Source organism: Asterias amurensis, chromosome 6 (genome assembly GCF_032118995.1).
Source record: "Asterias amurensis chromosome 6, ASM3211899v1".
Classification (NCBI taxonomy): Eukaryota; Metazoa; Echinodermata; class Asteroidea; order Forcipulatida; family Asteriidae; genus Asterias; species Asterias amurensis.
The window spans coordinates 278605-293226 of record NC_092653.1 but is presented as its reverse complement, the minus strand read 5'-3'; the positions used below and the strand labels follow the sequence as shown (position 1 = coordinate 293226).

Genomic DNA, 14622 nt, shown 5'->3' with positions numbered 1-14622 from the left:
GTAATATGCAATGAGGTAACCAAACATTTGTTTTGGTTTTTTTTAATGAAAAAATGCATACATTATTTTTGGAATTTTACTTATATATTATGTAACACCATGTGTATATATCTACATGCTAGGTCGATTTTTTTCTTGGTTTTTTGTTTTGCTTTACAATCTTCAAAGTTTCAATACATCATCCTGTATAGGATTGTTTGCTGAATGTTTCTGAGGATGTAAGCTTGGCTCGACAATGCTACGAAGTATGAGGAGCCTTTAACAGCATGACAAATTATGGAGCAAAAAAACCCATACTCCAATCCAAAGAGTAAAGTCAAAAGGATGTCAAGCTTCGGTAAGGGAAAACAATAACCAACATCCTAAAAGACTTAAAGAACAAAGCTTTAGTTCAGTCTTTAAAAAAAGTATCTCTGGCACTTGGTTATACTTGATTTTAGATTAGGTTCCCAATTGGGGAAAATGTTTGGGATGTGGACGGGATGTAGCAGCTACATATGTGTACACTTGCTAACCCCTGCGTTGTGTGCACTCCTGGCTGCCATGTGTGTAGTGCATGGAGACATTTTCTGGCTACATCACTTTGGGTTCAACATTTAATTTAATTTATTCTGGTTGTTAAGCAAAACACTCAAAGAAAAGCAAACTTAATTGCCAAGAAATAGCCAAGAACCCCATAGAGAGAAGACAATGAAGGAAGTTTCAGTTTTAGATGTGGGATGAAAACCCACGCAGTCGGGTAGTAACTGAGAACCAAGTCCACATAGTGCCCCCAGTGGGATTTAATCCAGGGTCCTAGAGGTGGAAGGTGATGAAAGATACCACTACACCAACCCGGACCACATCTCATTAAAATCAGTTTACTACCCCCATCTACACAGACTATATTATCTACTTACATCTTTTTGCCCAGCCTCTTTAGGAGCCGACACTGAAGATCCATTTTCCTCTGTTGGTTCTTTAAGAAGTTCAGTTGGGGAAATGGAGTCACTGCAACCAAAAAGAAAGAAATTAACAAATCTGAAAGTGTGAGTTTGACATTAAGTTTAAAAAAATTTATGCAACAATGAATCAATATTACATTTAACCCTATTTCAACAAACATAACACAAAAGTTGAGATGTCAAGAGAATATTTAGAAGGCCAAAGAACCTGTGGTCAATTGTTTAGTTTCAGCTTTTATTGGGATGTTATAAAAACAGCTTTTGCTGCGTTGCTTCATTGGTGGTATAATAACTCAGGCATCTCCAATCACAATAGATTAAACAAATTTAAACAAAATATATATTTATATCTAAGCATAACCTCCTCTCTGAATCACAATTTGGTTTCAGAGAAAAGCGTTCTCTGGAGTTAGCGACATCTTTTGTAATAAATAAATTGCTTAATGGCTTTGAAGACAAAAACTTTTCTATTGGCATATTTCTAGACCTGTCTAAGGCCTTCGACACTGTTAACCATGACATTTTAGTACATAAATTAGAACATTATGAAGTCCGCGGAATAGTGTTGGAGAGGTTTAAAAGCTATTTATTTAACAGAACACAAGTTGTTTCATATAATTCTACAATTTCAACAAAACAAAATATCATCTGTGGAGTGCCCAAAGGCTCTGTTTTAGGACCTTTGCTATTCATTCTTTATATTAATGACATCTGTAACACATCGGATATTATATCATTTTGTCTTTTTGCTGATGACACAAGTTTAGTTCTTAGCCACAGAGGCGTTGATGCAGCTGTGAACATTTTAAATATTGAAGCCGCAAAAATAAGTAAATGGCTTAAAGCAAACAAACTTTGTCTGAATTTCCTAAAATCCAATTATATTATATTCTGTCAAGCTCATTGTAGATATATTCAATCTGTACGCCTAGTTTTGGATGGTGTAGTGCTCAAACAAGTGACACATACCAAGTTTCTTGGTGTAGAAATTGATGAGAATTTATCCTGGAAGAATCACTTAAGAGACGTTACCAATAAGGTAGCTAAAAATATTGGTATATTTAACCGTCTAAGAAACTTCGTTTCTGGGTTTATTTTGCTGACCCTGTATAACTCTTTGGTTCTTCCATATCTAAATTATTCCATTCTTACTTGGGGTGGTTCCTTAACACAAAACAGTAGACTTCTCACCTTGCAAAAGCGAGCTGTTCGTATTATTTCTAATGCTGGTGCCCGTGACCATACGGCTCCATTATTTTGTAATCTTAGATTACTACAAATTATTGACCTTTACCAACTAAATTTTGGTAAATTTATGTATAAAGCTATGACTCGTAGCACTGCCAAGAAAAACCTGTTCGTTTCCTGCTAGAGAACAACATTATACCAAAATAGTCTTGTTCAACGTGGCGTTATTTTTTGGAATAATTTGAGTTACTCAATTAAATCTTCAATCACTCTTCCTGCATTCACAAGAAAATTAAAAAACAACTTCTTGATGCTTATTCGTAGGTTTGAAGTATATTGTTAACTTACTCACCATCATTTATTATCCTCTGTCGTGTATTCTGTTTGTCTAGTCTGTCTTGTGTTTTCTTTCTTCTGTATAGTATTTTATGTTGTTTGTCTGTCCATAGTTAAGGCACAAAAGCCTCTGCTTCACCCTAACCTAGTTGTTGTCCTACTTTAAAAGCGTCCTAATTTATATCTAACTAAATCATTGTAAACTTTCATATCCTAAGATACTAAGTAATACTGTCAACTACTCATAATTTGAATTTGTTTATAAAACTTTGTAAAATGTGTAAGTTTAAATATAGGGCAGCAATGAAATAAATGTGTGCAAATACAATATATTTGTACCTTGTTTCTTTGATGAGATTCTCTGTAGGGATGGCAATAGGAGGAAGGGGCGGGGAAAGATCCTCTTCAAGGGGAGGCATTATTGACGTCCCTGCTATTTCTTCTTTGTTGTTATTCTCTGGAGACTGGGACCTGGAAAGAAAATCAGTCCAAAACAACCTAGTACAAATGTTTCAAAATAATTACAATTTGCAGTGTCACATGTAGAATAAGTTGACTACAAAGGTAAAAGTAACTTTCCTTGAAATTGATTTAATATCATGGACATTCAGGAATGAATTACAGGAAACTGTGGGGACCCATCTATTTTAAATGTGACGTCATTAGGCAGTTGAGGATGTCAACAGAAGAGTTTTCCTCTTGTCATAAAGACTTTATCTTTTGGAAAATAAGTACCACAAAAAACAAACATTGACCTCAGACTCCCATTTAAAGGTCATGGAGGATTCTTTCTCATATAATTAATGACGTGTAAGAAATGACGTAAGCCTACCTTGATTTGCTTGGTACATGTATACCTGTAGCACCAAGAGAACTTGATCTCCGTGGTGATGACCCTGAGGTTCGTAGAGGTCGGATTGGGGAAGTGGATCTCGATTTAGACCTCCGTCGTTGCTTTTGTGACCTAAGAAGTAATGAAAAAATGATCTCATTCAGGATTTGCATAAACCTCAGGTTATTATTCATTTCCATGTAAACACTCGGTGAAAAGACACAAACAAAATACAACTAGCATTGAGCACTGGCACCCCCAGCAAGTCAAGGAGACCGACCTTGAGAAGTCCAAAGACATAATACTGAACCTCAAGACATCAGATTAATCATCAGTGATATCTAGCTACTCATTCTACCTCAAGAATCCAAGCAACAGGCAAAAGTCCTCCCCCCCTCGACCTATAGGGTCTTCTCCGACACTAGCACCCCCAGCTTGTCAAGGAGACCATAGAAATCCTAAGACATACACGTGTAACACTGAATCTCAAGACATCAGATTAATCATCAGTGATATCTAGCTGCTCATTCTACCTCATGAATCCAAGCAACAAGTAATAGTTCCCCCACCCTCTCGACCTATAGGGTCTTCTCCGAGCCCTGGAACCCCCAGCATGTCAAGGAGACAATAGAAATCCCAAGACAACACTGAACCTCAAGACATCAGATTAATCATCAGTGATATCTAGCTGCTCAGTCTCCTCAAGAAACCAAGCAACAAGTGGTAATTCAACCACCACCCTCAACCTAGGGTCTTCTATTTTTACCCAGTTAGAGCCATACTCTCATCACCTCCCCACCCCCTCCACCCTTCTGCAATGGCTGCCCTGCCAGACTGACATGCCTGAGTAAAAAACAGACACTACCCATCTCAGACCATTGCATCCACCACTCACAGGTTGACGTTTTCTCTTACCTACTATAGGCTGTTTGGGATGACCTTAGAGGGGTCATATCAATCTACACGGTCAGTTAAGTTCAGTATGATTCAAGTTTTCTCTTACCTATTATGGCCTGTTTGGTATGACCTTGGAGGGGTGACAGGTCGTGACTTTCCACCAGGAGAGATTGACCTTGACCTCTGTTTGGGTTCTGTCTCTTTGGATACACGATTACCACCCTGGTAGGAGCGTGGGGGACGTTTGTGTTTTCTTTCAGGGGAAGGACTGTGTCGACTGCTGTGTTTATGTTTGTGCTTCTTATGTCGTTTCCTTTCGTTGCTATGGATACGCTGCTGTTTCTCTGGAGGTGGACTGTTTGATTCAGTCGGAATGTCGTTAACATCTGATGAAGACATAAATCATTTATTGAATATAGACGTTTGCTTGTTGTGTTGTTTTTTACTTATTTTATCTTTCAGGATCACTCCACTGTTTGTTTGTGTATCAATTATTCATTTTTCACTAAGTTTTATATGAAAGTATTAAATCATAACTTCATTTCTAGGTCAGGAATATACACAGTAGTATTTTTTAAACCTTCACTAATTTAGAACTGTTAAATGCATGAACTGTGCCATTTGGTGATCTACATAGTATCTTTACTTAACGTTTGATCAAGAATGACAGCATTACGATATCATGCTGCGAATACATCTACACAGTAAACAGTTGATCCTCCTACCAATCATTCAATATCATCCACTGTGGTTTGGGAATAAGGGAATCAAAGGATAGTGATATGTTCTTAAACTTCAGCTTGGGCCTTTATCGTACGGCCACGACCCTGCCAGTTTTAATAGGCCATTTAAGAATGAGTCACTACTCTTTTATTCCCATTCATAAATGTTTAAAAAATACAATTATAGACACTTTGACAATCGGAAATTCAAGGTTTGAACACACTTTATTTCAAAAACTTTATGAAAAATGTGGGTTGTGTCTACAGGCGATTAGAAATAGATTACGCGCTGTTACTAATAGCTATGAATTGCATTCCGCTGAATAAAATTGTACATTAGCTTGAGCGCCCGACACCCGGAAGCCAGACAGTTATTTACAGTTCCAGCTGGTCATTATCAACAGTTTAAACACCCCTACATGATGCGCTACATGAAGAGTTAGAACTTGTCTTATCTCTAGTTAGGACGCTCGTCCTAACTTAAGATAAATCTTTAGGTCTGCATGCTACAGTGCAGGGTTGGGACTCGTCCTTAGTCATAAGATTAGTCTTAAGTTAAGAAGAGTTTTGTGAAATCAATGGCAGGTGCCCAAGGTCTATAACCGATAAGACCATTGCTTATTGAATGTTTCTTCTCATGGCAACCTAGTTGTTTCCCTACCTGTATCAATGATATCTATTTCAGCAGCAGCTCCAGCTTGAGGCCTATCTTTGATCATACTCAAGAATACAGCTGCTTTCTTACGTCTTTCCATTTGTTGGATTCGATCTTTAGATGCAAAGGCCATTTTCTCTCTGGCTGCATGGGCTAAGCGATCCTCAAGGCGCATCTTAACTATCAATGCAATAAATGTATAAATAAATTACTGGGGAAATCAAAACCAAGTACTATCAGAATAAGGTATAAATGCATCAATGATAACAGAAAAAGAACTGTGTTTTTTGAACTGTTTTTCTTTTTAAAAATGCAAAACGAGTTTTAGTACTTGGTGCAATATCAAACCATGTACAACTTAATTACCCACACATCCTTCAATTATTTAAAATTACCACTTGTACCATGAACACTTTGTTGTTAATCCCATGGTGTAGGAGGGAGCTTCAAGTACTAACCTTGTTTTATTTCCCATTCTTCCTCCGTCATTCGTCCTCGATCAAAACCAGTTCTCAGTCTGGACAGTCCCAGCTCTGCAGAAGTACCAGGATGTTCCTGGTACTCTGCACAACCTGGTTCCCTGTAGGGTGGAGGTTCTCTATAACCCTCATGGTAATATCCCTCATATGGAGGGTTATTACCCTCTCCATGAGGTCCATCCCTGAATGCAGGGTTAAATCGAGGTTGACCTGGATAGTCACCCCATGACCTTTGACCCTCACGGTCACCACTTCTTATCTCATCTTCTCTTGGAATGTTACGATGACGTTCTAATTCCTCTCTGATTGGTCGTCTGAATGCAGGAGGTATGATGTCAGAATCCATGAATCCTTGAGGTAGAGGTTTAGGTTGAGGTCTCTCATCCTCATTCTCAGAGTCACTGCTCTCAATTGGTAAAGCACTTTTCCTCTCTAGAGGGCGCTCTTCTTTAGGACCTTTGGACTTTATTGAGAAGCTCACAGAAACTGGAGAAAGGAATTTTTAAAGGAAACAAAAACCAATGGTAGAAGAAATATGGTTTAATAATATTTAACTATACAGGGTTCTTAAAATTTAGTGCAATGTTAGGCCTCCTACAAATCATCTACACTGTAAATATATATATTCTATTTGAATTTTTTTTGGGGGGAAACATTCATCAATTTTTATGACAAATAATGTTAAATATTCTACCTATTGTACATAAACGACATCATAAGCACCTTCACAGGGAAAATACTCTACATATTGTAATTATCCCTTGGTGTAATAACAGTTTATTAACCGTAAACTCATCGTCTTGCATAGAATCAAGAATAAAGCAGGGAAATGTTCAATGATTCCACAATAAATATATAAACAAAATGTGTATTTCCAAATGAAAACAAAGAGCACAAAAGTGAGGTTGACATAAAATGTACATAAAAATCATAGCATTTAGACACATATCCAAAAGAGCAAAATATCAAAGTAAAAATGTGAACATCAAAGCAACAAATTCAAACAATCACGCCTTTTACATAACACTCAATGCAGTATAAAGACAAACATTTTTCATCCCTTTGTAAAGTAAAGAATAAGAAAAAATGCAATCTAAAGAAGAGACCCTCGATTAACAACAAAGTCTTTCAAAAGTAGCTATAACGTGTGAACTTGAAGGTACAACCATGTGTAAATCTCTTTTGGGAAGAAGTGTTGGCTCTGAAAAAAGAGTGTGGTCTTGACAATTGGAACAGTATATTCTGTTCATCTTTAGGAAAAACAAGGATATAATGTTTGAAATGTCAGAACCTAGCCAGCTCTTTTCAGAGCTAACACTCCACCCAAAAAAGATTGACACATGGTTGTAGCTGCAAGTTACTGATGCAAAGCTGCAAATATCATTGTCAAAGTTCTTTCTTGGGAACCAAGACCTTGCTGAAGTAACTCTCCACACTAACCTTTCTTAGGGTTGTCATCAACTTCCTCCATTATGCCTCCCATCTCCTTCACATACATCTTCTTCTTCTGCATGTAGTAAGCGTTGTATTTATGCCATGGTAAGAGGAAATCAAACCGTGGATCTGTCTTACTACGAACACTAGCCTCAAAGTCATTACCATTCTTAGCAACATACTTAGCTAACTTGTCAATAACTGGTTGGATGTCTGGAGGTGGTGGAATGACTTGGTGTACTTCAGACTCGCTAAAGTGAAAAGAATGGTAAAAAAAAAAACGCTCAAAAACAACTTTAATCCAAGTGTTAACATTTAATTAAATTATACAAGCACCAAATGTCCAGAATCATTACAGTGTGCCAAAAACGAATCAAATCTTATTTCAATTTAGCTCAGTTAAAATAAATTCATTAGGGCCCCTGGAAGCACTCCCTAAATAACCTTCAAGCCAAAACTATAACAATAAAAACATGATTTACAAAATTGATTTAACTTTCAGGTTGGTTGTATGAAGACGAAGTTGTATCTGAAGACTAGATAAGTCAGATTTATGTACCTTACATGATTACATTAAGCCAATAAAGGATGATCTCAATATTTCAACTATTACCTTTTTATGGCAAAATAGACATCGTAGATATCGGTTAATAACCATTTACTCTCAAAATTTGCATTTAGTTCTTTCGGGGAAAGAACATTTTTACCATGTTTTAACGTGAGAGACTCGTTTTTATTTTTTTTAATGTTTCCTATGGACTGCAGCTATTAGAAAACTGTAATATCTATATATTTGAGATCATCCTTTATTGGCTGTTTAAAAATTTAATAATTGAGTTTATAAACTTGATTTGACCCTTTGATATCCTGAGACTGTTTGGTTGTCAATGGAAGAACACAAACCAGGTTCTTTTCACCTACTTGTAGCCTTATGTGGCCGAGCGGATAAGATACCAGAGTTGAGCTCTGGTGTTTCTGATCAGCAAAGTCCCAGCATTTGTGGAATGTCAAGTGTTTTGTACCGCACGTAAAAGAACCCAGTGCACTTGTCATAAAGAGAACAAGTTTGTCCCTGTGTTCCTGATTTGATTGGCAGCATATTGTACCACAGTACCTTGTAAACAATTACATGGTGCTATAAAGGAGTTCACATACCTTGCAGGAAAAAATACTGAGCGCTTCGATATGCCCCTCAGGGGTGTGATAAAGCGATTGATAACACACCTCTTGCTTTTTCTGTATTCTGGTTGGCTGAAACACGGTCATGTGTGATGAACTAATATAGGCTAGTGATCGCGCGCGCGTGTTTTGCGGGAATAGTACCAGAGCGGGCACTAGTCTTTGAAAATAGTGCCCGCGGTAACATCGCCCTCTTTTGAATTGAACCGTGAACAAACTGCAAAATTCCTTTTTCTGTTCTTATTTGACATTTGAAGACCGAGCTATGTTCTAAAACACATATTGACTGACAACGAGGTAACTAGTATACGTCTATTCCCACGAGGGACTTTGAGTGACCAAAAGAGCGGCCTTGGGAAATAGGCCCCTCTTCTGGTCACTCACAGGCTCCAGGGGGAATAGACGTACTCTAGTTACCGAATCATGTGTAATATAAGCACCTAGCTTTATTATTACTGGTAAGTTTGTTGTTTTCTTCATGCATGAGTAGTGAGGGAATACTAGTTCCTACCTGCTATCTGTAGATGGAGATGATCCTGCCATATTGGATGACATTGGTGGCACTGATGGTGAATCTTGGTGAGGTAGTGTAGAGGTGTCTCGGCTCAGGGGTGCATGGTGATTAGGATTGATGCTAGACATTACATACTGAGGATCCATCCCTGCATAGGGTGGTGGTGGCACTGTTGGTAGTGATAAGGCAATCCCTGATCAAACAAAATCAGAACAATGTGGTATTTGTTAGTATCTAGCACTGGGTTTATTACTTTAGAGACTATAGTAGCCATAAACAAAACTTGTGTAAAAGCGGCTGAAAGATTGGATATACATTTGCTGAACTGAAATGCTTACATAGAAAAGTACATCTTAAAACGACACCATGTGTTTCTGTTTCTAAAAACATTTCTGAAAATATGGGGGAAATGATTGGCAGTGTGTGGTTATGATTATACAAAAAGGAATAATGAAGAGAGACCATTTTCCCCATTTAAGGTTTGATTCACAATAAATAAAACAAATTGTTACCCTTCTATTACTCACCTGAACCATCCGTAGGAGGGGGTGGAGGCGGGGGTGGGAACATAGAGTACATATTAGGATCATAGTATCCTGAAGGAGCCATACCACTACGGTCCGCTGAAGGGCCCAGGAAGTTTGGGTCATGATATCCCATGATTGGAGGTGGTTTAGAGAAGTCCATGGGTGGGTAAGATGACACTGGAGGTAGCGAGGTATGAATCGTTGTTGTCTAAAAACAGAAAGTATAAATGGAAAAGGAGGAATTAGGCTTTAAACAATTAAACAGGTGTAGCATCCAATTAACTTAATGAATTTAAAAAACTCCCACTAGAAATAACAGAAACTTGAATGAAAGATATCTTTGAAAGCTCATTAAAAAAAAAAAAAATGCATCTTTGTTTTTGCTTTAAAAGACCATTACAAACTACTAGATATATTTCCCATGAAATCTCTTCACATTTGAATTGCTAATCCTGGCAACTCCTGCCTGGGATAAGGGTCAAGTGAGAAACATTGTTGCAGTTCAGCATTTAGAAAAGTGAGTGTCCATTGTTCAAGAGTCCCGAAGAGATGTTTTTGGTATTGACTTGTTAGTGTGAAAAGGGTTTAAGGGCTCAGTGAAAATGTAGGCCTTCATATATCAAATGAATTAACTTCCTATCCAACAAAATTGCTTCTCTCAAAGCATTGAGGTTCCTACGTACCTCCATGCTAAGGGAAGTCAATCCCTCATATGACCAGAATGAAACACCTCTACATATAACTAATTGTAATCCGTAAACACCATTAATCCTTTATACAAAGTATCAGTATTCTTCCTAAACCCAATATCAACACCCAGAAAGGAACTGCAAGCTGTGTAAATGTCAAGTCAACACTGCCTACTGGCTTGACAGTTGTATCAAAACCTACCACGTGCCAAGATCTGGACTCAGATTACACTGATTAATGCTGGGATCACATTGTCTTCACAGCTTACCTGGGGGAACTACCTCTTAAAGGCACTAGACACTTTGTTAACGACTCAAAACAATTGTTACATAAAACTTACTTGGTTACAAGCAATTGAGAGCTGTTGTAGTATAAAACATTATGAGAAACGAATCCCTCTGAAGTAACGTAGTTTCTGAGAAAGAGGTTACTTCTCATTCAAATAATAAAAGAGAAGACTTTTATTATGGATCTGAAAGCACACAGATGCGTGCAACAAGATTGTTTTTTCTTTCTTTCAATTGAGTCAAAATGTGACAGATTAGTTATTTGATGCATTTGGGCGATCCCAAGCAAACATGGACATGACACCAAAAAATAAAAATTGTGTAACAACTTTCTTTCCACGTAAAAGTTATAGCTAACATATGAAAGGAAACAGACAATAGAGGGCGCTGTTCATTTGTGAATGAGATCTTATGGGCGGATTGATATTAGTTTTAGACAGTGTCACTCGGTTCATTCATAAAAATGACCGGATCTAATTTAAAGATGGCGATTTGCTTTTTCTTTTGATCGTAATTGACTCTACGTGAAGGAAAACTTGTGTAATCTTTGGACAAATTACATCAGAAATGTCATTGTTTTAACTCTTCACGGAGGTGAGCATAGTTAAATACTTAATTTATACTGTTTTATGCTGTCTTAACAGAAGTTTCATAAGGATTCAGACGAAACATTTATATCCGTTGTCGCCCGACGTCCGCGGATATTCGGATAGTTAAAGAATATCCGGTTACTCGGTTGTTATTACAGAATTATCCGGTTTGTACAGAGGTATTTGCGCCCTATGCGGATATCCGGTTAAGAAAAAAAAGGCATTTGCGGTTACGGATAGGAAAACCTATTCGCCATTAACCGGATATTCAAATAATTCGCCCAGGCCTAATGGTCAGTGGTGTGTGGTGTCACATGCAGTGAAATGTATCCAGGTAAAGTCGAGGAGATGGGTGATCAAGAAGGTTTTTTGTTTTGTTTTATACACTTTTTCGACACAAAACAAATTGTTTGTTGCATTGAGGAACCTGTGATAACCAACAAGGCCATTTTAAATTCACAGTCCACTTTTAAACAATAACCCAAACTTTGATTTTTCAGGGACATAGTTACATGTATGTAAGTCACTTTAAATCTGCGATTTTATTTTTGTTCAATTCCTACATACTCGACAAGATATTTAACATTTTGTGTTGAATGCAAAATTCTGAAAATAAAGGTGGTCAGTAAAATGAGAAATAATAATATTTCCGAAAAAATGTAAGTTTGCTTTTCTAAAAATACACATTTCAGCCTTGCTTTATGATTTTTAAGAGAAAAGGCATTATTATTTTAGTAAAAACAAGTGAAATTAATTTATTTTGTTTGTTGATAAGGAATGAACCCAATTTTGCCAAACAAGAACTCAGTTTGGGCTCCATTGGGCTTGGCTTAAGTGGCCGGACAAACTGTAATGCGACTAACCGTAATGCGACTAACCATGATTTTGCCACGTACATGTAAACCTAAAAGTTCAAGTTGCTGACTGTTTATAAGTATCCTGTTGGATACTAATGTATAAGAGATGTGTGTTAAATGTAGTAAAACCTTTGCAAGTTTTTTAGTTTGAGGAAACTTTTGAATTGAGACAAGTGTATTTTTTATCATGTCCTTTTTGTGTAATGCGACTAACCGCTTTTTACAAAGCTATAACATAATATCATCACTTCAAAGCCTTGGGTGTCAAGTACAAATCAGTCTATAAACTTAGTGGAAATAATATCTCACATTGAACTACTAGCACCAAGATCAAGAAATGACACTAAAAAGTGTAATGCGACTAACCATGGAATCGCCCATATGTTGGGATACACCAAGTGAGAATACTGCGCTTTGACAATTACCAGAGGTGTCCAGTGCCTTTAAATACTTGATGTTATTTGTGTATAAACCTACCCCAGTCTGCATGGGTGTTGGGCGTGGCTTGGAAAGAAGACTTGGATGAAGGTAGCCGCTATTGTCATTATCATCGTCGTCATCGTCATCATCCTCATCATCATCTTCATCATTACTGTTTCTTCGTACCCTGTTTTTTCCACCTGTTAATTAAAGAGAAAGGAATTGTAATTACACATCTCTCTCAATGAGATATTGTGGCTAATTGGTTGATGATGAAAGAGGCATCAAGTCTTAGAGCAACTGGTCCACTGTCAGCCTTCGTTAATCTTGGCATTCTTAACTGAAAGCAGTACAAGGTGACTTCATAAACAAGATTCACTTTCCCTCTAGCTTTCCTTTCTCTTTGGCGTCTACAACACATTTTTAGTATTTTAGAGCATTTGAAAGATTTGAATGAGCAGTCACTTTGGAGCTGATTGGCAGGGTTTTTCAGGGCTTTCCTTCCAGGGCTTGCACACTTCAAAGGCCTTGTTGGCGTAGTTAAAAGTGTTTTGAAAGATCTATCAATTTCCAAATTAACTGTGCCATTAATAAAAACTTACTTTTATTCTTACGGTTTTCTTCTTCTTCAGGTAGCGGCTTATATTTGCCTGATTTGATACATTTAAGAAGATGTTTATAGTAAGGGTTGAGGTAGTGGTCAAACTGTAGGAAGGCAAACTGGGGATTGTTGGCCTGTTTTGTCTTGAGTATGATTTCCATCTGTAAGCCCTGACCAACGATGAACATAGCCGTCTTCTCCATGAATTTATGTGTCTTTATTGTTCCAGGCTAGAGTAGAAATCAAATATTAGGAATAGATTATAAGGCTATATAAAGTGGGAAATACAATCAAGGGTACTTCAAACACAACAACAACTACTAGTTCTTCTGTTAATGGAGGATTAAGTTCAATAAGCCACATACACTGTAGCTGATGATAAAAGGACTTCAAAAAACATGTACATTGTCACAAATACTAAACAACTTTAGTAGATGGTCTCAGCTTCATTTGTTCTTGCATAGAACAGAGAAGAAGTTTTTACAAACTGTGGACTTCTTTTTCTTTGCAGCTACAACACATTTCAAGTAGTATTTTAGAGGCTGACAGAGATTTGTAAAAAACTTAAAACAGAAACGAGTATCTCAAAAGGTTATTGACAGTAGATACTAAAGGATCAATATTAAAGCGATTCATATGATCTGGTCTTGTCAATCAAGTTCAATATGACTACATTGTACCCTCTTACATCATACTTAACCACCACATCACCCTATGACATTGAGCACTCAATACAAACACACACCTTGCACACACAGTCTCATACACACCACACGCATGGAGGAAAGCATGACAAGTTACTATCTCAACATAGTAGCCATCAAGTAGGTATTTACAAAACCCTCTACTTATCCTAGTAACCAAACTCTGTATCAAAAGAGATCGTTTGGATACAATATAATGGAATATTGCATTTTAGAAATGATAACAATGTAGATGTTATGGAGAGGTTTGACCCAATCCATATTACAACACATTGATTATGAATGATATGTGTCAATCTATGCAAGCTGCCCCAATTGCATTATTTCCAGTACAGTGACTTGCTTTGTCAAAATGCATGCAATGGCGCTTTAAATTTAGAAATCCAGTACTGTTGTGACAATTGGTTCAAGGCAATTTTTGTTTAACAACCTCTACATCAGCAAACCTTGTGCTGAACATATTCTTCTGAGGAAAAGTTTATACTTTTCACTCATTTGACCACAAATAGTTTTTGATATTTATCTACCTACTAGGATGTGCTCATATTGAATTCAATTGAGTTTGCAAGATTTAGCATCTTGGCAATACAACTTTTTATTCCTGACAAATACAGAATCCTAAACTAGTTTTTGACCGTAACTTTTATTCCTTGCAATGTAGTTGGTTGATGTTACTTCCTTCCTTCAATACAAACAGACAGGGAACCCTTCAATAGTAGACCAGATGCATTGAACTCAATCAATCAGCCACCTTAGAGGTAAACCA

General features: G+C 37.1%; 1 protein-coding gene across 1 annotated transcript in view; it reads right to left on the bottom strand.

Moving 5' to 3' along the window:
• The window catches only part of LOC139938412 (splicing factor, suppressor of white-apricot homolog), a 68710-nt gene that overhangs the window by 7184 nt on the left and 46904 nt on the right, over positions 1-14622 (bottom strand). The window contains exons 5-15 of the mRNA XM_071933917.1: positions 13154-13382; positions 12609-12751; positions 9708-9915; positions 9178-9373; positions 7494-7738; positions 6033-6539; positions 5581-5754; positions 4304-4583; positions 3301-3432; positions 2808-2939; positions 900-990 (exon numbers count right to left, since the gene is read on the bottom strand). Coding sequence (XP_071790018.1) covers positions 900-990; positions 2808-2939; positions 3301-3432; positions 4304-4583; positions 5581-5754; positions 6033-6539; positions 7494-7738; positions 9178-9373; positions 9708-9915; positions 12609-12751; positions 13154-13382 — 2337 coding nt within the window. The remainder of the gene's footprint in view (positions 1-899; positions 991-2807; positions 2940-3300; positions 3433-4303; positions 4584-5580; positions 5755-6032; positions 6540-7493; positions 7739-9177; positions 9374-9707; positions 9916-12608; positions 12752-13153; positions 13383-14622) is intronic.